A 26,988-nucleotide genomic window follows, 5' to 3' on the forward strand; every position below is an offset into this window, starting at 1 on the left:
TTAGATTACATCGTCAGCAAAAGTTGTAATCCACCTGCATGCATCTACCTCCGCTTTTGTAGGTCACCCTATGTTCCTGCCTCTTCCAGAAGAAAGTGTTTACATAGAGCCATTTCCATCCTTCCACCATCGGTCCCTCCAAGTTCCTTTCCTGGATGCCAAACTTCCCCATCACTTTTTCATCACCCTGGTTTCCTTCACCAACATGTCCATTACAATCTGCATCAATCACAGATCTCTCTCTATGTGGGATGCTCAGAACTACTTCATCTAGCTCGTTCCAGAATTTCTCTTTCACCTTGCGGTCACATCCTACCTATGGGGCATAGTCACTAATCACATTATACATAACACCCTCAATTTCACATTTCAGCCTCATTATTCAATGTGATACTCTTTTCATTTCCAAGATATTCTTAGCTAACACTTCCTTTAGAATAACTAATAATACTTATACTCTACTCTTCCCATCTACAGCATGGTAAAATAATTTAAACCCTCCTCCTAAACTTCTATCCTTACTGCCTTTCCACCTGGTCTCATGGACACACAATCTATCAACCTTTCTCCTAATCATCATGTCAACCAACTCCCAAGCTTTTCATGTCATAGTCCCAACATTCAAAGACCTCACATTCAGTTATAGGCTCTGTGCTTTCCTCTTTTCTTTCTCCCAAAGAAGCCGCTTTTCACATCTCCTTCATCTTCGGCCCACAGGAGCTGAATTTTTACTGGCTCCCTGTAGGTTAATGGGGCTGGTGGTGGTTGTTTTTAACCCAGGCCACAGGTAAAAATTAGAATTATTTGAATGAATGATCATATTTTTTTAGCAAAGTTTTAAGATGGATGCCCTTCCTGACGCAACCCTCTATATTTATCCGGGCTTGGGACCGGCCTACAATTTGCACTGGCTTGTGCCCCTGTAACTGGGTCAATCTGTATGTTTAATGAAGTTTATGTATAATTACACAAAATCTGTTGCTGCCTGACAGGAAAATGCCTCCCGATCCTGTGTAAACTGTGTATGTAGCTCGGTGCTCCTGCTCCTCCTGTAATTTCTTCTTCTGTGCTCCCCACTATAAATTTTTTCTGCGGCCCCGCCTCTGCCCTTTTGTACAATCGTCCTGTGGGAGAGGTGGATGACCATATTTCATTCAGTTGGTACTCCTGAACTTTCCTAATGTTTCTCTTGGTTTATTATGCATCTTTAGTCTCAATGTTATTGTTATGTCTTTTCCTGTCAAATAATGGGTACATGTCAGCGGAGTTACATTTAATAATAGTATTTTTAACAGTTGAAGACCGCTGTCTTAACGCTGTGACAAGCCGAACTGACTTCCGGGTTGCCGATGTCATCTGTATTTTCTTTGTGTAGGAGCATGAGTGGACAGTGAAATCTTTACGGAGGTTCTGCTGTTGTTTATTCTGTCAGAATAAAAGGAGATCGTATGTTTAGAATGACCAAAAAAAAAAACACAAATTTACAGTTTATACAATAGAAAGTGCTCCATAGAACACACTTTACTCGGTACACTATGCATAAACTTTTGCCTTCTGTAATCTTTGTTGTCGAGGTTGTTGTTGTTGCTTGATTATTATTCTATTTGTCATTCTCTGGATTTTTTCTTATTCATTTATGTACTTGTGGTTTGTTTATTTTTATTTTTATTTATTTATTTATTTTCTCACATTTTAGACCGAGTTGGCAGCCCCCTCTCTCGGCTCACTGTCCTCTCCAGATTTTAATGCACACCACACGGGGGGAATGATACATAGGGTAGGGCCAATGACTGCCAGTCGGGAGATGGCAGTCATAGTAATGGGGGGAAGGTGGGTTCTCACTAGCTTCATGGCAGTGCTCCTGAGGCCGGGGCCCCCGGGTTGGATGTCTGCTTGCTGTTGGGGCGCCCATCTCATGCCCCGCGAATTGCTTGGGTATCCCCTCACTCACACTCTGATCCTATAGACGTTTATAATTTACATAGCCACTCCCACCACACTTCAGTTGTACAGCCGGGTTCACGACACTTGTACAGCATGCTTCCTCTCCTGTCCATGTCCTGTCCTATATTGTCCTGTCCTTCCCTCACAGGGTGTAGCACTACTGCAACACTCATATCTAATGTTTCATTGTTCTAGATATATAAGGATTTACTTTTTTCATCTTGTTTACAATTAGTGCTTTGTCTTTTGTCTTCTTTTCTCACTCCCCTCTTGAAACTTTGCTCTGTTCGACTGATCGATTCTGATTCTCAATAAATACCCATTATAATACTAAGAAACCACAGTGGCGTTTTTAAGCTGCCGCTGTGGTTTCTTAGTATTAGACACATTAAAACGGTTCCGGCATAAAAGGGATACAGATCCTCCATTATGCCTGCCTAACAGCCGAACAGGACAAAATCAATAAATACATAAAAATAAAACAAAATAAATGCAGCTTGCAATTGGCTGGCAACCAGTTCAGGGTGTACCCCGCCTCTTGCCTGAAGTCAGCTGAGATAGGCGCCAGTACACCCGCGACCCTCGTGAAGATAAGCGGTTCAGAAAATGGTGAATGTATTTTTGATCCAAGCCTAAAACTACAATATGAAAAGTCAAATATTTTTTTTCACGTTTTAAAACAAATAACAAATCATCAGTCACTTTCACTTTTTAATGTTCTTTCGCTAATTGAAAATATAAAGAACTAATGATACACAGATTGTGATGCTGGCATTTAAATGTGTGTGTCTCACATTGTTTTTAAACCATCAAACTGCTTGAATTGTTGTCAAGTGAATCATTTCCTCACTCAAACTCTTTTAATGTGCATAGTTTTATAGTCCTATCAGAACAGACTGCTGCAGTCTTTTTTCATTTGCTTGGCATGTGGCTGTTAAACTATCTTTTCTCACTTAGCTTCCAAAATGTATTTTTTTCTGGCTTACTTGAAAATTGTCTCAGCTTTAGTTGACATGGAAGCTGCAGTTCCCCACTTCAGCTCCTCAGCAGCTTCCCAGAAGGCTAAATTTTCCCCTAGAATGAGCAGAATTACAAGTAATATGTGAGTATTAAAATATAAGCAAAAGGGCTCCATAGAAAGCACAGGGAATGGTGAAACCAAGTCATTAAGTAACTGGAAAATGCTCAGTTGGAAATATAGTATTTAAGAAAATGTAATCCCATACCGCTAAATTCCTTCTTGAGGAAGATCTTGAAGTCATCCCTGCCTCGTAGATCAGTCAGTAGCTCGAACAAGCTGAAGGACCAACGCTCGACTCGCATTTTAGTTGGGATCTCAACCCTATTCACAAAAACTTTTTTTAACAGCTTGCAGAAAAGCTGGATGAAGCATTTTTTATGCCGATCATTATACTGTGCGGTACCGTTTCTTATGCACATTTGTACAGGTGAGTTCAGCACAGCAGACCAGTGGGAAGGGGAACCATGAATAAAATTATATTTTATTGAAATATAATTAATAAGGATGACTATTATAGGTTATCTATTATAATTTATATTATTTGTGATATATTATTTTAAGGCGGCACGGTGGACGACTGGTTAGCACATCTGCCTCACAGTTCTGAGGACTGGGGTTAAAATCCCGGCCCCGCCATGTGGAGTTTGCATGTCCTCTCCGTGCCTGCATGGGTTTTCTCCGGGTACTCCGGTTTCCTCCCACATCCCAAAAACATGCAGGGTAGGTTAATTGAATACGCTATATTGCCCGCAGGTATGAATGTGAGTGCGAACGGTTGTTTGTTTATATGTGCCCTTCGATTGACTGGCAACCAGTTCGAGGTGTACCCCGCCTCCCGCCCGAAGATAGCTGAGATAGGCTGCAGCACGCCCTCGACCCTAGTGAGGATAAGTGGAACGGAAGATGAATGAATGACTATTATTTTAATTAAATGTTATATTTGTGGGGACATTGAAAATATACTTGAACAAATAAGGCTCCTCTCTAAGAAAGTCCTTACCCTAAATAAAAGCATTGTAATCTCTGCAGTAGAGGAAATTTGGTATCCATCCATCCATTTTCTGAGCCGCTTCTCCTCACTAGGGTCGCGGGCGTGCTGGAGCCTATCTCAGCTGTCATCGGGCAGGAGGCGGGGTACACCCTGAACTGGTTGCCAGCCAATCGCAGGGCACATAGAAACTAACAACCATTCGCACTCACAGTCATGCCTACGGGCAATTTAGAGTCTCCAATTAATGCATGTTTTTGGGATGTGGGAGGAAACCGGAGTGCCCGGAGAAAACCCACGCAGGCACGGGGAGAACATGCAAACTCCACACAGGCGGGGACGGGGATTGAACCCCGCACCTCAGAACTGTGAGGCTGACGCTCTAACCAGTCGGCCACCGTGCCGCCGGAAATTTGGTATGCTCTTTTTATTACACAGAATGTAATATGTATCATACACAAATACGCTCACCTTCTCATATTGACAGTCCAGTATGAGTCGTTGTCTGTCTGCCAGGGGTTGCTGGGTAGGCAGGGTGCCAGAAAAGGATCATGGTTTTTGTAGGTTGTGATGTACTTGACCAGTCTGTGGACACACAATTATTATGAGACTTATTGACAAAAGATGATGTGCTTGGCATGTAACTAAAACTTAGATAGGCATCATTTTTGGAAAGGCATCATTAGAAGGAAAACCTCCAATATAATTAACTAATTCTACAAGAACTTACGCTCCAAGTGACACACTAGATTTGACTTTGGACCTCATGATGGCTTGTTGGTAGAACATGTTCTAGAATAAAAGACAGTAAGATAAAATGTAATTTCATTTGCAGACACAAACTACTCTACAACAGACACTCAAATTCCACACAAATGTTACCATGTACCATTTCAATAACTTTGGGTTGTCCCTTTAGGGGTCGCCACAGCGTGTCATCCTTTTCCATGTAAGCCTATCTCCTGCATCCTCCTCTCGAACACCAACTGCCCTCATGTCTTCCCTCGGGACATCCAGCAACCTTCTCTTTTGTCTTTCTCTAGCTCTCTTGCCTGGCAGCTTCATCCTCACCATCCTTCTACCAATATACTCACTATTTCTCCTCTGGACGTGTTCAAATCATCAAAGTCTGCTCTCTCTAACTTTGTCTCCAAAACATCGAACCTTGGCTGTCCCTCTGATGAGCTCATTTCTAATTTTATCCAACCTGGTCACTCCGAGAGCAAACCTCAACATCTTACTTCGGCTAATCTTCATTCCTCTGCTTACCAGTGCATGCCTCCATCTTTCTAACTGTTCCGCCACCTGTTCCCTGCTTTCGCTGCAGATCACAATGTCATCTGCAAACATCATGGTCCACAGGGATTCCAGTCTAACTTCATCTGTCAGCCTATCCATCACCACTGCAAACAGGAAGGGGCTGATACCTGATACAGTCCCACCTCCACCTTAAATTAATCTGTCACACCTACATCACACCTCACCGCTGTTCTGCTGCCCTCGTACATGTCCTGTATTATTCTAACATACTTCTCTCCCACTCCAGACTTCCGCATGCAGTTCCACAGTTCCTCTCTGGGTACTCTGTCATTGGCTTTCTCTAGATCTACAAAGACACAATGTAGCTCCTTCTGACCTTCTCTGTACTTTTCCATCAACATCCTTAAGGCAGATAATGCATCTGTGGTAGTCTTTCTAGGCATGAAACCATACTGTCGCTCGCAAATACTTACTTCTGTTCTGAGTCTAGCCTCCACTACTCTTTTCCATAACTTCATTGTGTGGCTCAACAACTTTATTCCTCTATAGTTCCCACAGCTCTGCACATCACCTTTGTTCTTAAAAATGGGCGCCAGCACACTTTTCCTCCATTCCTCAGGCATCTTCTCACGCGCTAGAATTCTATTGAACAAGCTGGTCAAAAACTCCACAGTCACCTCTCCCAGATGCTTCCATACCTCCACAGGAATCTCATCAGGACCAACTGCCTTTCCATTTTTCATCCTCTTTAATGCCTTTCTAACTTCCCCCTTACTAATCATTGCCACTTCCTGGTCCACCACACTTGCCTCTTCTACTCTCCCTTCTCTCTCATTTTCCTCATTAATCAACTCCTCGAAGTATTCTTTCCATCTAGCTAGCACACTGGTGGCACCAGTCAACATATTTCCATCTCTATCCTTAATCACCCTAACCTGCTGCACATCCTTCCCATCTCTATCCTTCTGTCTGGCCAGCCTGTATAGATCCTTTTCTCCTCCTTTAGTGTCCAACCTACCATACATGTCATCATATGCCTCCTGTTTGGCCATTGCCACCTCTACCTTTGCCCTGTGTCGCATCTCAATGTATTGCTTTAGCCTCTCCTCGGTCCTCTCAGTGTCCCAATTCTTCTTAGCTAAACTTTTTCCTTGTATGATTTCCTGTACTGTGAGGTTCCACCACGAAGTTGCCTTCTCTCCTTTCCTGCCAGAAGATACACCCAGTACTCTCCTGCCTGCCTCTCTGGTCACCTTGGCTGCAGTGGTCCAGTCTTCTGGAAGCTCCTCCTGTCCCTCGAGAGCCTGTCTCACCTCTTCCCGAAAAGCTGCACAACACTCGTCCTGTCTCAGCTTCCACCACATGGTTCTCTGCTCTGCCTTTGTCTTCCTAATCTTCCTCCCCACCACCAGAGTCATCTTACACACTACCATCCTATGCTGTCCGGCCACACTCTCCCCTAGCCCTACCTTACAGTCGGTAACCTCCTTCAGATTACATCGTCTGCACAAGATGTAATCCACCTGCGTGCTTCTATCTCCGCTCTTGTAGGTCACCCTATGTCCGTGCCTCTTCTGGAAAAAAACTGTTCACTACAGCCATTTTCATCCTTTTTGCAAAGTCTACCACTATCTGTCCCTCCAAGTTCCTTTTCTGGATGCCGTACATACCCATCACTTCTTCATCACCCCTATTTCCTTCACCAACATGTCCATTACAATCTGCACCAATCACGACTCTCTCTCTGTCTGGGATGCTCAGAACTACTTCGTCGAGCTCCTTCCAGAATTTCTCTTTCACCTCTAGGTCACATCCTACCTGTGGGGCATAGCCAGTAATCACATTAAACATAACACCCTCAATTTCAAGTTTCAGCCTCATCACTCGATCTGATACTCTTGTCACCTCCAAGACATTCTTAGCCAACTCTTCTTTTAAAATAACCCCGACTCCATTTCTCTTCCCATCTACACCATGGTAAAATAATTTCAACCCTGCCCCTAAACTTCTAGCCTTACTGCCTTTCCACCTGGTCTCGTGGACACACAATATATCAACCTTTCTCCTAATCATCATGTCAACCAACTCCCGAGATTTTCCTGTCATAGTCCCAACATTCTTTCTGCCGAAGAACCCGCTTTCCACCTCTTCTTCTTCTTCGACTTCGACCCACAGTAGCTGAATTTCCAACGGCACCCTGCAGGTTGACGCCGCCGGTGGCGGACGTTGTTAACCCGCGCCACGACCGATCCGGTATGGAATTCTTTGGATGAACGCTCATATTTGTTTGGCAAGGTTTTAAGCCGGATGCACTTCCTGACGCAACCCTCTGCATTTATCCAGGCTTGGGACCGGCCTACAGTTTGCACTGGCTTGTGCCCCCCATGGGGCTGCATTCCATAGGGCTGCATTATGTACCATTTCAATAACATGATCAATAATTATTTTGCTTTTGAATCTAACTTTTTTTAATAGAGTTTGGTCTGTTAAAAAAATCAACAACAATTCTGTCCTAGGTCATCTTCATATGATTGAAAATGAGGGTTTGCCCTGAATGCACTCTCAAGACTATAACAGCAAGTATTATTTAAACACACACACACATACACACACACACACACACACACACACACACACACACGACTTGATGCTTACCACGCGTCTGTATTGGTCAAATGAGATTTTCTGAAAGCCAAACACATTTGTTGTATCACAAAGGGAAAATGTAATTGTTCCACAGACAACTAACTGATCAACCACAGGGTGTTGGGCAATAAAAAATATTGTTATCACTAATTAAACTACTGTAATTTCTAGACAATTAAAGGAAACGTATGGGAATTGTGTCTGCTACATTTCCCTATGTGGACTGGAATTGTACATAGACTGGAATTTACACGATTGTAGTTTACACAGAAGATTGACTGTCACGCTCATCATCATTATGAAAAGAAATCTGAAAGAAAAGAGGGACAAAACAAAGTGAATAAATTCGTGTGAGCAGAAAAACTGTAGGTGTTAAACGTTTTCCTCGGAAAAAGTGTGGGCCTTGCAACACCCAAATCCTCCACACATGATACCTCTGCTTGGCTCTACTTGCTTCAATTTAGGGTGGTTCCGATTTTCGCCTCAAAACTACTAGTTGTTAACGCCTCTTAGGTCACTTGTATTGAATGTGCATTAACACAGTCAGAACAAGACACGTGAACAAACAACAATAATGGAGTTTAATGAGTCTTTTTTTATTCCATATTTTAACTGTAAGTTCGAAACAGAGAGATTTGCAATTAAAAGTTACCTAAAAGACACAATCACGATTAGCTTTAAAGTAATATCATCTGAATTCTAAATATTAATTTTAAAAGACAACACATCAACATGACTGCAAATTTGGTCTGTTGCATGAAAGCAATCTTTAGAAGAAAAAAAGCAGACTCTAAGTAAAAAGTACTTAAATGATGGAGGGGGGGGGACAATTTCTTCATCAGCGCTGCCAGGGGGCCACGTAGTACTGTGCACTTCCAAAGCAGATATTTGACAAAAATGCCATTTTATATAAGGATAAAATATGTTCATGTCAGTTTTTTTAAACCAGTCTGCAAAAAGTATCTCTCTATCAAAAAGCGTTGAAGACTGCAGTCTTGATAACTGGCCAGAAGACCATCATTGATACCCTCCATAGGATGGGTAAGCTATAAAGGTTCATAGCTAAGGAGGCTGGCTGTTCACAGAGTGCTGTGTCCAAGCTTATCAATTGAAAGTCTAGTGGAAGGACAAAATGTGGCAGGAGAAGATGCACCAGCAAAAGATGACCATGGGCTTCAGCGGATCATCAAACAGAGAAAGTTCAAGAATCTAGCAGAGATCCAGAAAGAGTGGAATGAGGTGGGAGTCACAGCTTCAAAAACCACCACATTCAGACATATCCGAGAGATGGGCTACAACTGTTGGGTTCCTCTGGGCAAGCCACTTCTGAGCCTGAGCCAACGTAGGATGCGTCTCAACTGGGCCAAGGCGAAGAAGGACTGGACTGTTGGCCAGTGGTCCAAGGTCCTCTTTTGCAGTGAAAGTAAAGTGTAGCGTTCATTCGGGAGTCAATCTCCAAGGGTTTGGAGGAAGACTGGTGAAGAACAGAACCCAAGCTGCTTGAGGTCCAGTGTGAAATATCCACAGTCTGTCATGATTTGGGGTGCAATGTCCAGTGCAGGTGTTGGTAAACTCTGCTTTCTTAAATCCAAGTTTACCGCAACAGTCTACCAGAATGTTTTAGAGGACTTGATGATTCCTTCTGCTGAGGATCTGTATGGAGATGCAGATTTCATCTTCCAGCGGGACCTGGCCGCTGCCCATACCGCCAGAAGCACCAAAACCTGGTTTGATGCCCATGCCATCACAGTGCTTGACTGGCCAGCCAACTTGCCGGATCTAAACCCCATTGAGAATCTATGGGGTTTTATCAAGAGGATAATGAGGGGCACCAGACCCAAAAACAAAGAACTGACATTAAGCGTCAAAAAAATCTGGGCTTCCATAATTCCCAGGCAATGCCACAGGCTGATTGCCTCAATGCCACAGCGCATCAAGGCAGTGATTAAAGCAAAGGGATTCCCAACCAAATATTGAAGATTAACATTTTGTTTTGAAAGTACCATATTTTGATTGTTTTAATGTGACCCTAATTTCTTTCTTTTTTTCTACAAAAACTGAGAAGTAAATGATTTCTTCACAGTGTTCTAATTTTTCGAATTCCTGATTTTGTGGGTTTTATGAGCTGGAAGCCCAAATTATGTAAAAATAAAACAAATAAATACTTGAAATTGTTTAAATTGTGGGCCCTGAATCTATAATTTATGAAAGTTTAACTTTTCGAATGGAGTTATGGAAATAAATAAACCTTTCCATGATATTCAAATTTTTTGGGAAAGGGTCTGTATATGCTTTTGTACTGGAACGGTTTTGCTATGCAACAGGGGAGATTGAAATACTCCCTCTGCTTATTTTTATTATTGTTATTTTTACATTGTAAGTGAATGGGTGAGTGGGAGGAAGACCACGTGAGTGAGTGAGTCACAGACAAAGTGAGTGAGTGAGTGAGTGAGTGAGTGAAGAGTGAAGACTGAAGACTGACCTTGTTACCTCATCTGTGTTGGGATCAATAAGGCGGTCCGGACCATTATCCAAAGCACTATGAGTACGACGCTGGACACATATAGAAAAACATTGTTGTGCAAAATGTACATTTTCAAACATAGCATGTCACTCATAATCTATTTATATTCAAAACACACATGAAAACACTTACCGGTGGCCTGTTCACAATCCAGTAAGCTCTCTCCTGGCAATCGAACACCACACGATCTGACTTATTTCTTTCTCTACCAGCTCTAGTACACATGAAAAAAAAAATTGGTAACAGTGTTATAGTAGGAGCTAAACTTTCAATATTTTATTATTCTTTGTCCCCCATCAATCTGTGTTGTATTTAAACAAATTGAATGACACTAATTGAAAATAAGTAAATGATGGCATCACATACTTGTACTGCTCAGTGGCCTGCATCACGATAAAGTCCCACTTGTGGTATAGCCATTTATGCAGGTGGTTGTACTGCGCCTGATTTGAAAATAAATGTAGGAAGTTAAAAAGTTACCCCCTGTTGTGAACCATTACATTAATAAAGTGTAAAATCCTGAACATCAGACAAGAAGCTTCCTCATTTGCGACAATTGGTGCCTGTTCCTTCTCAAATGTGGCCATTTTGTAATTACTTGAATCCAGTGCACATAGCTATGAGCCACATTAAAAACAATCAACTCACGAAACCTCATGACTTGCCATAAACAGCATAAGACACAATGCTTATCAAATACTATGTTATCCCTAAAATAAGGAAGTTGCTTTCTACACTGTTACCTGTTCATAGGGTTCCATCATGCCTTTCTTGCGGATGTTTCTTTTTGCCAGGTAAATGGCTAGAAAAATAATCAGAAAATATTTTAAATTATTATTTTCATTATTCTAAACAATATACATTGCATAATATAGACACATTTTGCTAAATAATTACATTCCTGCCATAAAAATATAATTCACGTTTTATTTAGGTAACTTAAGTCAAGCCCCTAAATGAGCTGCTACTTTCAACATATAGTATTAAGTGCACTCACCGTAGTCAGTGTCATCTGCAACCCATTTCTGTGTAGGCCAAAAGTATGGAGTCTAGAAATGTAAACATTGACAATAAAAAGAGAAGGTTGTCAGTTAGTATGCGCAGTTGCACACAATCTGGCTACCACATACTTTGTTGCATCCATTTTATTTACACCTCTCTGTGAAGTTGTAGTTTACACACACTGAGTGTAATAATTTGACCTTGGGCCAAATTATGTGAGCTGTCTAGGTTGTGATTGTGATGACACCCCTTTCAGCTTTTTTAGGTGTGGATTGTGGAAGGTAGGTTAGCTGCTTCCTAGGTGCTTCAGTGTTGCCACAGTTACCTTGAAAAAGTAGTTACTTAGTTACTTTACTGATTACTTAAGCTTAAAAGTAACTTAGTTACTTTACTGATTACTTGTTTTCAAAAGTAACTAAGTTAGAGAAAAAGTAACTTTTTTGTTACTTTCAGCAGCTGTCAAGTGGCAGGGATATCACTTATCCACAGTACAAAAAAAGCATTAGCTTAACCGTACCCATTACTTGGTAATGTACGCCACACAAATTGCAGAATGATGTCATCAACATGAAAAAATAACTTAAATATGAGTGTAGTTGGCGGCATGGTGGAGATTGGTTAGCAGATCCGCCTCACAGTTCTGAGGACCGGGGTTCAAATCCCGGCACCGCCTGTGTGGAGTTTGCATGTTCTTCCCGTGCCTGCATGGGTTTTCTCCGGGCACTACGGTTTCCTCCCATATCCCAAAGACATGCAGGGTATCTTAATTGATGACTCTAAATTGTCCGTAGGTCTGAATGTGAGTTTGAATGGTTGTTTGTTTATTTGTGCCCTGCGATTGGCTGGCGACCAGTTCAGGGTGTACTCCGCCTCTCGCAGTGACGTGTGGTGAGGTTCATGATTGGTGAGGCACTGACAGCCACGTGACGTCTGGAGCTCTATGAAGCTCAACTCAACACTGCCACATGCTGGTTGTGGCACCGTACATACCAGACTCCACTGTGCACTTTTAGTGGCTTTTCTGGTCGATAAGAAAGACTAAATGTTACACCCTTTCATTAAATATATTAGACAGTCTGTTAAACGTCAGTGAGTGCAGTACATGTGTGATCAAACGTATATTATTGGCGATGTAATGAGGAAACACCAATGTCTCTTCTGTGAAGCCACGGACCAATCACAGCCTGCCTGAATGCATGTGTGCCTGGTCTCTTGAAGCATCATGGGAGTGATGACTCAACGTGACTTGTAGCTGCGCTTCCTATGCATTTGAACAGGAAATATGAAAATTCAGCTATTTTAATGATTAAATCATTGAAATTATTGGATTGAAAAAGAAAATCAATGTAAAGCACGGACCATAGAACGAAAATGGAACAATTTAATGTAATCATGAGGTTTTTTTTTTACTAATCACATGCAGGGGAAAGGAAAGACCACCAGGGGGCAGTGAGGCTCTGCCTCACTTGCCTACCCTGACCGCACTTCACTGGCCTCTTGCCCGCAGATAGCTGGGATAGGCTCCAGCACACCCGCGACCCTCGTGAGGAAAAGCAGTACAGAAATGGATGGATGGATAAGTGTAGTTGAAGCCACATTAAATGAGCAACTTAGAGCAGAATTGACTTGCCAAGTAGCCACCTAAATATAAACAAACACTTTTATAAAGACACTTAACTGATACATAGATAGATAGATAGATAGATAGATAGATAGACAGACAGACACCACCAAATGTTTTTTCACCGACAAGATTGATATAAAACTTTATTGCCCGTCAGATAGTTACAGTACTACATCACAAGACACGTGACAAGGCTAAAAATAAACTAGCTTTTGGATCGGTACACGACGGCGACATGGAGTAAATGTCTTTTGTGGAACCGAGCAATGACGTCATTGATCGGATTGGCGACTTATGACATTAAAGCGGATCAGCATAAAATGTTAATTATCGCTCGATACTGATCACGCCGATTAGATCAGTGTAAAGTCTCTATAGAAGTTAACGTAGGTAATAAACATAGGTGTTTAATTGACTTTATGAGTAGCGGTGATTAACTACTTTTTACTTGCTTGTCAGTTAAGATAATTCAAATGTGAAATACACTGGGCGCATCTGCAGCTCAAATTCACAGCAAACACATTTACAAACATCATAAATGGAGCAGTAAAAGTATCATTCGGGACTTCTGTACTCGAACTGTTCCCACTCTCAATCAATTTTAGCCTGTAGGGCAATATTGTCAGTATTGACATCAATGCTAAACAACAGTAATAAAACGCTCTTCTTCTATTCTGCTGGTTTGATTTATAAAAGTATTTTTTAAAGACCTATTTACCCATGCTTGCTCATTCCTTTATGGTGGACACCAATAACAACCCCGTATACATTTCACATGTTTACCTACCTGGAACCGGTAAAGGCTGCTGTCATTGCACATCACCAGCTTCTTGTGGTTCTGCAGGGCATAGATGTAATTGTAGGCCACTAGCATGGTGCCAAAGGTCTGCGCTTCTACAAGACAAACAGCAGAAGACAGGGAGTGACAATTTTTTATCAAAAGTGGTGTCCTTGGATATGGCGGCCTTTTTTTTTTAAATAGCAGCCATATTGCCAAATTTAAGTATTTTTATTAATACAATTACCTTCTGTGGTGAACGCCATCTTGTTAGCAATCCATGCAATGATGTCTTTACCTGTTTGGAGACAGGTAATAGCTGAAATACTAAACAAGAACAAATACAGTGAACACAGTGAAACACATTCTTCACTGGAAAATGTCTATGTGGAGTTGATGCTCACTGTGCTTGCATGAGTTTTCTCTGGTTACTACGGCTTCCTTCCACATACCAAAAACATGTTTCTTGGGTTAATTGAAGAGTCTAAAGTACCCATATGTGTGAATGGTGGTTATGCTATGTGCCCTACGATTTACTGGCGATCAGTCCACGGTGTATCCCAACTCTCACCACAAGTCTACTGCGATAGGCTCCAGTTATATGCGACTCTAATGATATATAGTGGTATATAAAATGGATGGATGATATTAGCATAATCCATCCAACCAGCAGGGTTTATCACACAGAATATTTGTCCCTTTTTTAGTGGATAGTTAAGTAAAAATGTTTAATTCTTTTGTGACAGTAGCATACAACGGTGACTGTATGGTAATGTATTGACACACATTCACATTGTCCTGAAAATTAATGAATGAAAATTGCTTTTTTTGTGTGAAAAGGGTGTCTTGAACTTGTGCGGGGTCATGAAATCTCAAGACTAGGCAAAACACCCAAGAACGACTGAGAACAATATGCTGAAGCCCTGATCATTGACTCCCTCCAGGAGTTTATCAATAAAAGAACCAGAAAAAACTACAGTACCATCATTTTTGTTTTGTTTTTTAAAATTCTTTTGTTGGACGACAAAAAAAAAAAAATAAAAAAAATCCTGATTTTCATCAAATTATTTACATTTTTCTTTCTTAATGGAAGGGTACCAACAATCTATGTGTTTGGATAAAATTGATTTAATGATAGCTGTGGATCATTCATCTTATTTTGAGTTTCTTATGAACTATGTATACTTGGGCTGGATTGCCTCAGTGGATTTAGCTGGAATCCAACAACATGCAGAAATAGAGAAAGGCAATAATTAATCAGCTTTACTCTTTTCCATGTGAAAATTGTTTTATCCACAGGAGGTACTAAATCCATCATTTTTGGATGACAATGTGTGGCCATGTGACGTGTGGCTAGATTAACCTTTCACCCTGGTCTTTGAACAGATTAAAAACCCAGTTTGGCTTCTAAAGATCTGTCCAGATCTCATCCAATTGTGCGCTTCCTTATTTAGCCTGTGGTAGGAGCTTAGACAGCCACGACAGATTGTGTTCCCTCACAGCTTGTTAGAACGCAATCAGGAAAGGTGATTGAGATTATATTTTTTTCCATCCATCCATTTTCTGTACCCCTTATCCTCACTAGGGTCGGGGGCGTGCTGGAGCCTATCCCAGCTATCTCCGGGCGAGAGGCAGGGCACACCCTGAACTGGTCGCCAGCCAATCGCAGGGAACATATAAACAAACAACCATTTGCACTCACATTCACACCTACGGGGAATTTAGAGTCTTCAATCTACCTATCACGCATGTTTTGGGGATGTAGCAGAAAACCGGAGTACCTGGAGAAAACCCACACAGCCACGGGGAGATCATGCAAACTCCACACAGGTGGGGCCGGGATTTGCAGCCCCGTCCTCAGAACTGTGAAGCAGATGTGCTAACCAGTCGTCCACCGTGCTGCCTATATTTTTTTCTTCTTGTAAATTTATCTTTCTTGCTCAAAATAACAGACAATATGATGCAATAGTTTTAACAAGACAATGTACAAGGGAAATACCAATGCTGAATATATGATGCAGAACCGACAAAACCATGAAGAGGTTATGCAGTCAGGCACTGACAAAGTAACTGTCATCGTCCTGTGAGTGTGTATGCTTTTAAGTTCTAATAATTTTGATATGCAATTATATTGTCTTAATTTACTTCTAAAATAACATCTTTTACAAGCTGGAAAGTAAAATGTTTGTGTTTTACTTGACCAAATGCCTGTACTGTTATTGTGCCTGTTATGGTGAGGATTATGGATTTATTGCCCTGATTGTATTCTTCCAAACAGCTTTTAATTCAGATTTTAATTAACAATCCCATTAATGATCTACATTGTATGTTTTTCCCCATCATTGCAGCTATTCAGCTCTCTCCACTTAACACCAATGCAAATGTAGATTTTGATGATGATCAAACTCCCCTTGCATCTACCTCTTAATTCGTACATCTATAGAAGGTTATGGTGCCCAATATTAGTTCTTTAAATTAGTTGAGTGTTGTATTTAAATCTATATTTATATTTTTTTCAATCTTATTTTATGTAGTTAGAAATAGACTAAAGTTAAACTTTTGGTATCTTACCAGCAATGACATGTGGAATGGTGGTGACGTTGAGTTTCTGTTCAGAGCCTTTAAGCACACTTTTTGGGTCCTGCATCTCAACCACAATGGCATCCAACTGTAAATGGCAGCCACACAGATTCATATAATGACAATAAATCAGAGCACAGTCCAACATGTTTCACAATGAAAAGAGAACACTTATTTTGAGGGTGAGTTGAGATTGTTTTAAATTTGACGGCCAAGAAAATATTTCAAATCTGATTCCTGGCTAAATACATCCATCCATCCATCCATTTTCTGAGCCGCTTCTCCTCAGGGTCGGGGCCTATCCCAGCTGTCATCGGGCAGGAGGCGGAGTACACCCTGAACTGGTTGCCAGCCATTCGCAGGGCACATACAAACAAACAACCATTCGCACTCACAGTCACACCTACGGGCAATTTAGAGTCTCCAATTAATGCATGTTTTTGGGATGTGGGAGGAAACCGGAGTGCCCGGAGAAAACCCACGCAGGCACGGGGAGAACATGCAAACTCCACACAGGCGGGGCCGGGGATTGAACCCGGGTCCGCAGAACTGTGAGGCTGACGCTCTAACCAGTCGACAACCGTGCCGCCTGGCTAAAAACAATGCAGACCAAATCATTATTATATTTTATTACTTGATTGACTCAAGGCAATTTATTATTTAATTGTATTTCTGGGAAACAAACACTTTTAGAATAACACATTTTAACCAGGAAATAAGCACCATACTGTAGATTAACTGAATAATGATTATAAACAGCTACAGTACCTTTTTGAGACAGTGCAGACGTGGCCGAAAATGTTGTCCTCGGTCTGGACGGGCGGTTCTGATTGTCATATTTGTTGATGAAGAAAAAGACTTCTTTGACAAGTATTGTAGAAATTTCACAGCAATAAATTGAAATGATGTCTTTAAGTGTATGTATGCAGTAGATAACACACTCGATAACGCACTCGTCCTGCGTGGGGATTGTTCGACAGAAGGGGAGGAAGGATTTAGCAAGCAATAAGCTGCATCAAGTCTCTACACTCAACCCTCCAGCTTGTGAGAACATTTCTTCTAAGAATTATATAGACACAAGAGAAACCTGATATTAGATGGTTTTGTGTTTTTGATGGTGATGCATAGAGATGTATGCCAATGTCAATAACAACTTGTCAATGAACATTACTGTTGAATTGGAACCAGTGTTAGCAACCATAAAAAATTGTTATAGGGTAAAAGAGATACAGTATAATAATTAAATAAAATATCTAAAGATAGAAGCTTTTGAAACCTTTCTTAAAAAAGGCCTCACCAAATGTGATTTTCCCCAAACTACATAGAATTGGGTGTTTTTGTTCCTTCAAACCTAACCCTATTGTTTGGGGACAGGTTAGAAAACTAAAGGTAGAGGAAAGCCAAGTGCAGAAACATTGACAAAAGTGTAGGCGGAAAGATTTTACTGTCAAAAAGTACAAACATTTGGAGGCGGGAACAATATTAAGTGGTATAGCAACAAAATATGACAATACTTTATATCATAGTTCACATTTTATAATTTGTTCTCAATATTGTATGACAGATGGATCATGGTTGTGGACCACCTGATTGTGGGGGCTAAAAAGTATCTTTGAAAAATTCGGAGTCACGTAATCCCACCAATTAAATATTGAATTTTCGTTTTTCCATTTTGCATTTTTGATTTAAGCCCCAAATTGAAATGTGAAAGAATCATGCATTCTTTGTTTTTTTCTGTTAGATTAACAAGAACAAAATAACAAAATAATCAGTCACTTTTTCCTTTGATTTTTGATTGCCAATTGAAAATAGAATGAACAAATGATGCACAGATAATAATCTGTGCATCATTAATATAATAATAATAATAATAATAATAATAATAATACACCCTGGTGGCACAGTAGACGACTGGTTAGAACATCTGCCTCACAGTTCTGAGAACCGGGTTTCAAATCCCAGCCTCGCCTGTGTGGAGTTTGAATGTTCTCCCTGTGTCTGCATGTTTTTTCCTCCCACATCCCAAAAACATGCAGGGTAGGTTAATTGAAAACTCTAAATTGCCCATAAGTGTGAATGGTTGTTTGTTTATATGTGTCCTGTGATTGGCTGGCGACCGGTTCAGGGTGTACCTCGCCTCTCGCCCGAAGATAGCTGGGATAGGCTCCAGCACGCCCGCAACCCTAGTGAGGATAAGTGGAATGGAAGATTAATGAATGTATGAATGAATAATCCATCCATTCTCAACACCGCTTATCCTGGTTAGGGTCGCAGGGCGCTGGAGCCTATCCCAGATGACTTTGGGTAAAAGGAGGACTACATCCTGAACTGGTCGCCAGTCAGTTGCAGGGCAAAATATACTGTAGATACGGACAACCACTCGGGAACTGAACCCACGCTGCCCACACCAAAGTCAGGCGAGTGTACCACTACACCATCAGTGACCAATAATAATAATAATAATAATAATAATAATAATAATAATAATAATAATAATAATAATAATAATAATAATAATAATAATAATAATAATAATAATAATAATAATAATAATAATAATCACTGATGGTGTAGTGGTGCACTCGCCTGACTTTGGTGCGGGCAGCGTGGGATCAGTTCCCACTCAGTGACGGTGTGAGTGTGAATGGTTGTCCGTGTCTATATGTGCCCTACGACTGACTGGCAACCAGTTCAGGGTGTAGTCCGCCTTTCGCCCGAAGTCAGCTGGGATAGGCTCCAGCGCCCCACAACCCTAAGCAGGATAAGCGGTGTTGAAATGAAAGTGGAATAATAATAATAATAATAATAATAATAATAATAATAATAATACTTGCCCTGCGACTGGCTAGCGTCCAGTTCAGGGTGTCCCCCGCCTCTCGCCCAAAGTCAGCTGGGATAGGCTCCAGCACGTCCACGACTGTAGTGAGGATAAGCGGTTTGGAAAATGAATGAATGAATGAATAATAATAATAATAATAAGACAAAATTAATTAGGCTGTTTTTCCTGCTTTTATACATATAATTGGATTTCTGGGGAGTATTTGGCTGGCTGTGAGGCAAGCCATTCTCAATTGTCCCCCACCGTGACACAACAGTGGACACAATTTCCATAATAATCACCCTCACAATGAGTTTCTCTGCCCATGACTTAGCAGCTAAGACAGGTGAAGACCCACCAAATTCAAGCCATAGCTGAACTACACTGTTTAAAATACTATGACAAGGCCAAAAGGTAAGCAGAGTTGCATTTTTGTTGAGTTTTGTTGGATGCAGAGATTAGCATTAACCTCTAAAAAGTGGTACATGATCATAATATGGTTGGTCGTTGTGTTTATGGTGATCCAACTTTTCTTATCGAGTGACTCTTTTTTCAAGCCTGTCTGGGCTTTAAAACATTAACTGCATATTATACTTGCAATTGTTTTAATTGCACTGGCGGTCCGAGCTTGAATGGCGCCCTGTGCAAGACACCTGCCCCCAATGATGCCATGACATGGAAAACATTTCGTACAACATTTGAAGATGACAATAAAGATTGATTTGATTTTTTTGTCTTTTCTTTTCACAATTTAAATCTGTTCCAACTCCCAAGTATCATAATGAAAGGTCTCTGATATTCTTTGCTCAAAATACACATGTATCCCATCCACTAGTAACATTCTGATTAAAACACTTAGTTTTGGGGGGGCGGGTCTGTCTCATGCAAATGGACCCTGAGTCTGAAGAGAACTGGAAGTGTCCATAAAGGTAGTAAAAGCTTTTGGGATTTTATTTTCACTTGTGGAAGAAGCACTTCATCACCAGGCTGCTGATTTATACTTTGTTACAATTGAGCCACTGATAACTAGAGTGTGATATCTCAATTTTTGTCATTAGAGTTTTACTTTATTGTATTTTATATCGAAGTAAAAGCATCCAAATTAGACAAAGAAAAACTCCATTGCAAAACTGGCAATAAAAATCCGTGTTATTGTGAGGTTTTGTGAATGAATTTGAGGATTCCGATGACTGTGAATGCAGCAGCGGCGGCCGCTTTGGCTGCGCTCAGTCTTCCTCGTTGTGCATCGATGAAGTTGTTACAAAGATGGCGGACTTCCTGCCGTCCCGCTCTGTTTTATCTGTCTGTTTCCCTAACTGTCTCCTCACTAGCGGCGAAGCAGAGCAGTTGCGGAAATCTAAAGAGATAGATAAGTGTCTTATTCGAGATAAGACGTACGTGAAAAGGCTCGTTAAAATCCTATTACTTGGAGCAGGCGAGAGTGGCAAGTCTACGTTCCTAAAGCAGATGCGCATAATCCATGGGCAGGACTTCGATCAGAGGGCCAAAGAAGAATTCAGAGCCACTATTTATAGCAATGTTATTAAAGGTAAGACTACGACTAATACATTTGCTCTTTTCGGAGTTGGTGGTCGTCTGTTTGACGCGTTGAAGTCGAGTTGGTGTGTAAACATTGGTGATGAAGATGGTAGCTATGCTAACTGCACGTTGAGATGACCGGGGCCACTCTCTGTTCTTTGCAAGATACGCCCATGTTATTTGTGTTCGTCTCCACGGTGGGTTCGGAGAACCAGCCCGTGTAATTGTCCTTTATTCATGTTGCGTTATGCGTGTATGGTATGCTACGATGGTTGCTGCTTTCGCAACCCGTCATTGTGAGCAGATAACGTGACAGCATAATTAGTACAATGACGTGTGTCTTGACTGAAACTATCACCAAACGTCAACATGGACATTACTCTCCAACTGGACTACCAACATTTAGTGGTATAGCTTATCATTAGGGGTGGGAGGGAAAAAAATGGATTCTTAGATGCAGATGGGAACATTTTAAATCAAGTAATTGCATGTGAATAATCAATTATTAAATTAGCAACGTGACAAGATTTGCCAAAAATGACAGTCTGTCAAAATGCCGAGTGTAGTTGGAATGGCCAGTTTAACCTGAGTGAGTACAACACAAGAATTTTGAAAATCAGTTGATGGGTTCTGGAGAAATTATTTTTTTGTGTGTTGATAAAAAAAATTGCCTTTTGGGGAACATTTTTGTGTGATATCACTTACAGAAAAACGTGGTCAAAAACGCCTTTAAATTAAAGTAAAATTCTAAAACTTGAATATTTCTCAACATATCTCTTCGACCGTTTCATTTCGTCTGGTACTCTCTCTAATTGGTTGACACTTTTCAGTTAAAAATATCCACCAATCGGTCCTAGGGGCTGAAATCTGCTGTATGTGGAAAACAGGTTAGCGGACTTCCTGTGTATGCCGAACTAATGTGCATGACTATGGGTTGATGACATGATAGTTTGAAAGCGAATTTGCAAAAATTTATTTTCTTTATGGTTGTTGTTGTTTCCGGGCAAAAGTTAAATACATGCACGGTGGCCGACTGGTTAGAGCGTCAGCCTCACAGTTCTGAGGAGCGGGGTTCAATCCCCGTCCCCACCTGTGTGGAGTTTGCATGTTCTCCCCGTGCCTACGTGGGTTTTCTCCGGGCACTCCGGTTTCCTCCCACATCCCAAAAACATGCATTAATTGGTGACTCTAAATTGCCCATAGGTGTGACTGTGAGTGAGAATGGTTGTTTGTTTGTATGTGCCCTGCGATTGGCTGGCAACCAGTTCAGGGTGTACCCCGCCTCCTTCCCTATGACAGCTGGGATAGGCTCCAGCACGCCTGTGACCCTAGTGAGGAGAAGCGGCTCAGAAAATGGATGGATGGATATGCTATATGTAAACATGAACGAAGCCCAAACACTGGTTGTTGACATCTTTGATGGCTCTGTGGTGACATCTTGTTTTAAAAAAAAAAAAAAAGACAGTAGACATTTTAAAGCTCTACGCGTGCTTTGTCAGGGTTCCCTTTGCCATTAAACCGAACCAGGAGGAAGTGCTTTAATGTGTTTTGCGGCGTCACTTGCCCTAAAAACATGACTTCACTTGCGCAAATGGAACGTTATTAGTGAGAGGAGCATTTTCCATCATAGGGTCATGTACTTAAGCATCAATTGTTTTTTCATGAATTTATTTGTTATTGAGAATTTTAGAGGCGTTTGAAGTGTCTATTCCATGTTTTCTTTTTCTTTTTTTAGAAAATTCCACAAAGATGGCAGCCACTTGTCATGTTACTAATTAAATAACGTAATACTGGTGCAAATAAAATAAAATAATGGAACACAGAAGTGCAGCGCCTGATGTGCATGCCTTCTTGCTTGTGTAGAAACCATTGCGCCAACATAAGCACGAAGAAAAACTTGATAAGATTGAGAGATATCAAGTAAATCACCTCTCACTAACACAATTAATTCATGGTTAAATCTGCCAACCGGATCATGTGATGCGAAACCCAAACCTACCTGAACTAGCATATATGCCGACATTTATGTTGAGTTTGGTCTGTCTGTGGTTCTGAGGAAGGTGACCACCTCACAGTCAGTAATGTCAAATCTCAGAGCGAGCGCCTCAGCAGTTTGTGGCATGATGTTGCCAGTAAGTTGAATACACACAATTGAAATGTCACTTTTGTCTTTTTCCTGTGATGTAACATTCAGATTCATACAGCTCTTCCCGTTTCTGTTAATGACAAATAATGGAAGTAAATTAAATTTTCAATGGAAATTTGGGTAATTTAAAATGCTGTTTTAAAAGTAACAAGTAGTAACACAGTAAGAAAAAAGCAATTTTTAGAAAAAAAACCAACTATCAATTGATTCAAGATGCATCGACAAGCTGCAGTCAGATCTGAGCGTAGGTCTCTGAATGGTAGCCAAATTAAATTTCTGAGGTGACTGGAGATTCCCTTCCCTGATTATTTTGTTCTGAATGTTGCAGCCAAATAGTGCACCTCAATTTTCTTTTAAGCGCTTCAAGATGCTTTTAATCAACAATAAATTGCTCACAATTAACTAAATTCTTAACGATCAGTTAATAAACTAATTTTTCATCCATAATAGGTTGTATCATGTTGATGTATTGAAATTCTCCAGTGCCCTATACACCTCACATTGTCTTGCAATTCTTGAAAGCAGCCTGTAATATAAATTATAAATGATTTGGGTGGATGAGGACACACTTTAAGTACTGTAAATACATAACACGCAAGATTAGGGAGACCTTGCTATCATTTATTTGTTCACGTTGTAATGATGTTACAGCAGCACCACAGCTGTGGGTGTGAACCGGGGTCCCCAGGGTGGCAGGTGCGGCTGTTAACCACTATTACATAGCTATAAAAACTATCCGTCAATTATAAGTCTCCAAAAACAAAAAACACAATTGGCTCTGGCGGAATCTTCCAGTAGCCACAATCCACTCATCCCTTCGTAACTGTTAATCACACCACAAAAATCCATTTTAATAACAGCTATAACCTGTGTCAACATCCAAGGATTTACTCATGTACATGCGGGTTTTTTGGTTGTAGACTGCGGGCTGGCGTCAGTATTATCATATAAACTAATATGTGGTTGGTGTCTTGGTATAGTGGTGGCCATGGAATTGAAATTTACCATTAGGCAAATAAGTACCAGTTAAAATTCCTTCCATTTGCACAAGCAGTTGTTTGGTAAAAGTACTTACATTATTGTGAATTAGAGCAAATAGGGAAGTGTTATTTGAGAGGGTGGAAAGGTCCGCTCAGCGTCAAGGGGAAATGACACAGTTGATGATGTTTACACCAAACAGGAAACTTAATGTCAGTCTCCCTCATGAATTTGGTAGGACCTCTGTTAGCACTAAATTGTCTGATTCACTGTTGACACACAGATACCACATTTAGAAGAGACATTTAGATTAGAAAAATAAATCCAGCATACTATTTTTGTGTGCCTTGTTAGAGCATTGGGAACCCTTTGTATGTGTTATCAGAATATGAAGGATATCTAATTACGTATTCCTTTTACCTCCATTGTAGCTTGATCGTTACTAATATGGTGTTAGTAAATATTATTATTTATATTATATTAATTATGGCGGCACGGTGTGTACTAAAAATGCCTGAAATAATTTTCTACGCATAAATAACACTGTATTAGTCTTGTCCTAGGCAGCACGGTGGACGACTGGTTAGAGCGTCTGCCTCACAATTCTGAGGATCGGGGTTCGATCTCCGACCCCGCCTGTTTAGAGTTTGCATGTTCTCCCCGTGCCTCCATGGGTTTTCACCGGGACACTCCGGTTTCCTCCCACATCCCAAAAACATGCATGGTAGGTTAATTGACGACTCTAAATTGCCCGTAGGTGTGAATGTGAGTGTGAATGGTTGTTTGTTTGTATGTACCCTGCGATTGGCTGGCAACCAGTTCAGGGTGTACCCCGCCTCGTGCCCGATGATAGCTGGGATAGGCTCCAGCACGCCCGCGACCCTAGTGAGGAGAAGCGGCTCATAAAATGGACAGATATTAATTATATTTTTATATATCTTTATTAGGCTTTACACCGATCTGATCTGCCTGATCGGTATCGGCCGATAATTAGCATTTTATGCTGATTGGCTTTAGTGTCATAATTCACCAATCCGATCAATGACGTCATTGATCGGCTCCGCAAAAGACATTTACTCCACGTCGCCATCGTGTACAGTATATTTGAATCCAAAAGCTAGTTTAGTTTTAACCTCGATGCATGTCTTTGGACGTAGTACTGTAACTATCTGACCACCAATAAAGTTATTTAAAAAAAAAAAAACGTCGGCAATCTTGTGATTGGATCGGTTATCGTTTTTTTAAACTTGCTGATCGGCCCCAAAAATCCTGATCATGTACAGCCTAATTTTTATTAGGAATGCACCAATACTTGCACCATCTTGGTGATGAAAACTACTGGCAAGTGCGTCATTATACATTATTACATTTTTACAAGGCATGAAGTTAAATCAATAAGTCAGTTTGATGGAAGGTTTTTCTTTTTACATTTCAATAGTAAAATAAAGATTTGTTATTCTTATCAATTCATCATAACATTTAGGACTGGCCATCACGAAAGAGTTATTTATGGTCAATCCAGTGTTGTGTTGGTCATACTATTGAATTATTTATTTGTTGTGTTTCGTGAATCATGCTGAAACTAAACCTATCCCAAAAATTCCATGTTAAATCGAAATCACAATATTTGTTTAGAAAAAATTAAAACGAAAACAACCTCACAATTAGTGTATCTTCCCAAATTGTTCAGCCCTTGTCCTGATTGATCACGAGGTAATATTCGATTGGGCCCACATCGTTGCAAGCTTATCGGCTTCCCAGTGACGCGCACTGGCTAAGCGGGGCTAAAGGTTTAGCCACATAAACACACGTAATGCTGTGGCTAAGTACGAGGAGATTTTTATACAGTTTAGCCACATTGGCTAAGAGGTTTCATGACCCAGTGCCAACCCTGTGAAAGGTAGACCCTCACATACCTGCAAATGTTTCCAGGAGAATCAAATTCAGTATTTTAAATGTAACACTAATGTCTGCCGATATAAATTGTATTGTTTCATATATCGCATATATTGAAAAATATTTTGCTATCTCGTAACAACTCAATATAATGACCAGCCCTTGTATGAGGTTATGTCAAATAAGTAATAATCTGTTACAGATGTGTTTTTCCTAAAATAACCCCATCTGTGTACTTGTCATAGGATATGACACCAACTGTAACCTTAAGAATTAGTACAAGTGTTTTATTATTCCAGGTATTCGAGTCTTAGTGGATGCTCGAGAGAAGCTTCACATCCCATGGGGCAACTTGTCCAATCAGCGTCATGGAGATATGTTGATGGCATTTGACACCCGGTCTATGATGGCCCACGGCCATGGTATGGTGCAGCCCAAAGTTTTCCAGCACTACCTACCATCCATTCGGATCTTGTGGACTGACCAGGGAATCCAGAATGCCTATGACCGTCGCAGAGAATTCCAATTGGTAAGTAGCCAAAGGGTTTGTTTTATAGAGCTATAACAATACAGTATCAAAACAGAAAATATTGATACTTTAAGCCACAGACCTGTGTCGTTAACATGGCAGAATCGCAATACGCCTCTTCTGACTCCCAGAGTATATGCCTCCATTCCAGATACAGCCATATGAGCTCACAGTGCTACTAAAATATGACTACTACATCTAATACTAACACGTCTTCTTCTCATTATTATTATTATTATTATTATTTTAGATCCATCCATCCATCCATCCATTTATTTTCGGAGCCGCTTCTCCTCACTAGGGTCGCGGGCGTGCTGGAGCCTATCCCAGCTATCATCGGGCAGGAGGGTACACCCTGAACTGGTTGCCAGCCAATCGCAGGGCACCTACAAACAAACAACTGTTCGCACTCACATTCACACCTACGGGCAATTTAGAGTCTCCAATTAATGCTTGTTTTTGGGATGTGGGAGGAAACCGGAGTGCCCGGAGAAAACCCACCCAGGCACGGGGAGAACATGCAAACGCCACACAAGCGGGGCCGGGGATTGAACCCCGGTCCTCAGAACTGTCCTCAGACGCTCTAACCAGTTGTCTACCGTGCCGCCTTATTTTAAATCATTTTTAAAAATCGTTAATTGAAAAAAACTTAAGCCTAGATGAATATAAAAAAAAACAACTTGTAGATAGAAGATTTCTTCAGCAAGCCTTCTCC

General features: G+C 40.8%; 2 protein-coding genes across 3 annotated transcripts in view; one reads left to right on the forward strand and one right to left on the reverse strand.

Annotated features, from left to right (window-relative positions):
- The window catches only part of rgs9a (regulator of G protein signaling 9a), a 29,425-nt gene extending 12,072 nt beyond the window's left edge, over positions 1-17,353 (reverse strand). Inside the window, exons 1-14 of the mRNA XM_061750061.1 lie at positions 17,136-17,353; positions 16,359-16,455; positions 14,035-14,085; positions 13,797-13,903; positions 11,381-11,432; positions 11,127-11,185; positions 10,750-10,826; positions 10,516-10,597; positions 10,350-10,412; positions 7,869-7,898; positions 4,684-4,745; positions 4,425-4,538; positions 3,171-3,286; positions 2,931-3,018 (exon numbers count right to left, since the gene is read on the reverse strand). Of these exons, the coding sequence (XP_061606045.1) occupies positions 2,931-3,018; positions 3,171-3,286; positions 4,425-4,538; positions 4,684-4,745; positions 7,869-7,898; positions 10,350-10,412; positions 10,516-10,597; positions 10,750-10,826; positions 11,127-11,185; positions 11,381-11,432; positions 13,797-13,903; positions 14,035-14,085; positions 16,359-16,455; positions 17,136-17,204 (1,067 nt within the window). The 5' untranslated portion in view covers positions 17,205-17,353. The remainder of the gene's footprint in view (positions 1-2,930; positions 3,019-3,170; positions 3,287-4,424; positions 4,539-4,683; positions 4,746-7,868; positions 7,899-10,349; positions 10,413-10,515; positions 10,598-10,749; positions 10,827-11,126; positions 11,186-11,380; positions 11,433-13,796; positions 13,904-14,034; positions 14,086-16,358; positions 16,456-17,135) is intronic.
- Positions 17,354-20,397: 3,044 nt separating this feature from the next.
- The window catches only part of gna13b (guanine nucleotide binding protein (G protein), alpha 13b), a 50,398-nt gene continuing 43,807 nt past the window's right edge, over positions 20,398-26,988 (forward strand). For both annotated transcript variants that reach the window (XM_061750041.1, XM_061750042.1), the window contains exons 1-2: positions 20,398-20,734; positions 26,044-26,273. In XM_061750041.1, coding sequence (XP_061606025.1) covers positions 20,452-20,734; positions 26,044-26,273 — 513 coding nt within the window. In that variant the 5' untranslated portion in view covers positions 20,398-20,451. The remainder of the gene's footprint in view (positions 20,735-26,043; positions 26,274-26,988) is intronic.

Source organism: Phyllopteryx taeniolatus, chromosome 16 (genome assembly GCF_024500385.1).
Source record: "Phyllopteryx taeniolatus isolate TA_2022b chromosome 16, UOR_Ptae_1.2, whole genome shotgun sequence".
NCBI lineage: Eukaryota > Metazoa > Chordata > Actinopteri > Syngnathiformes > Syngnathidae > Phyllopteryx > Phyllopteryx taeniolatus.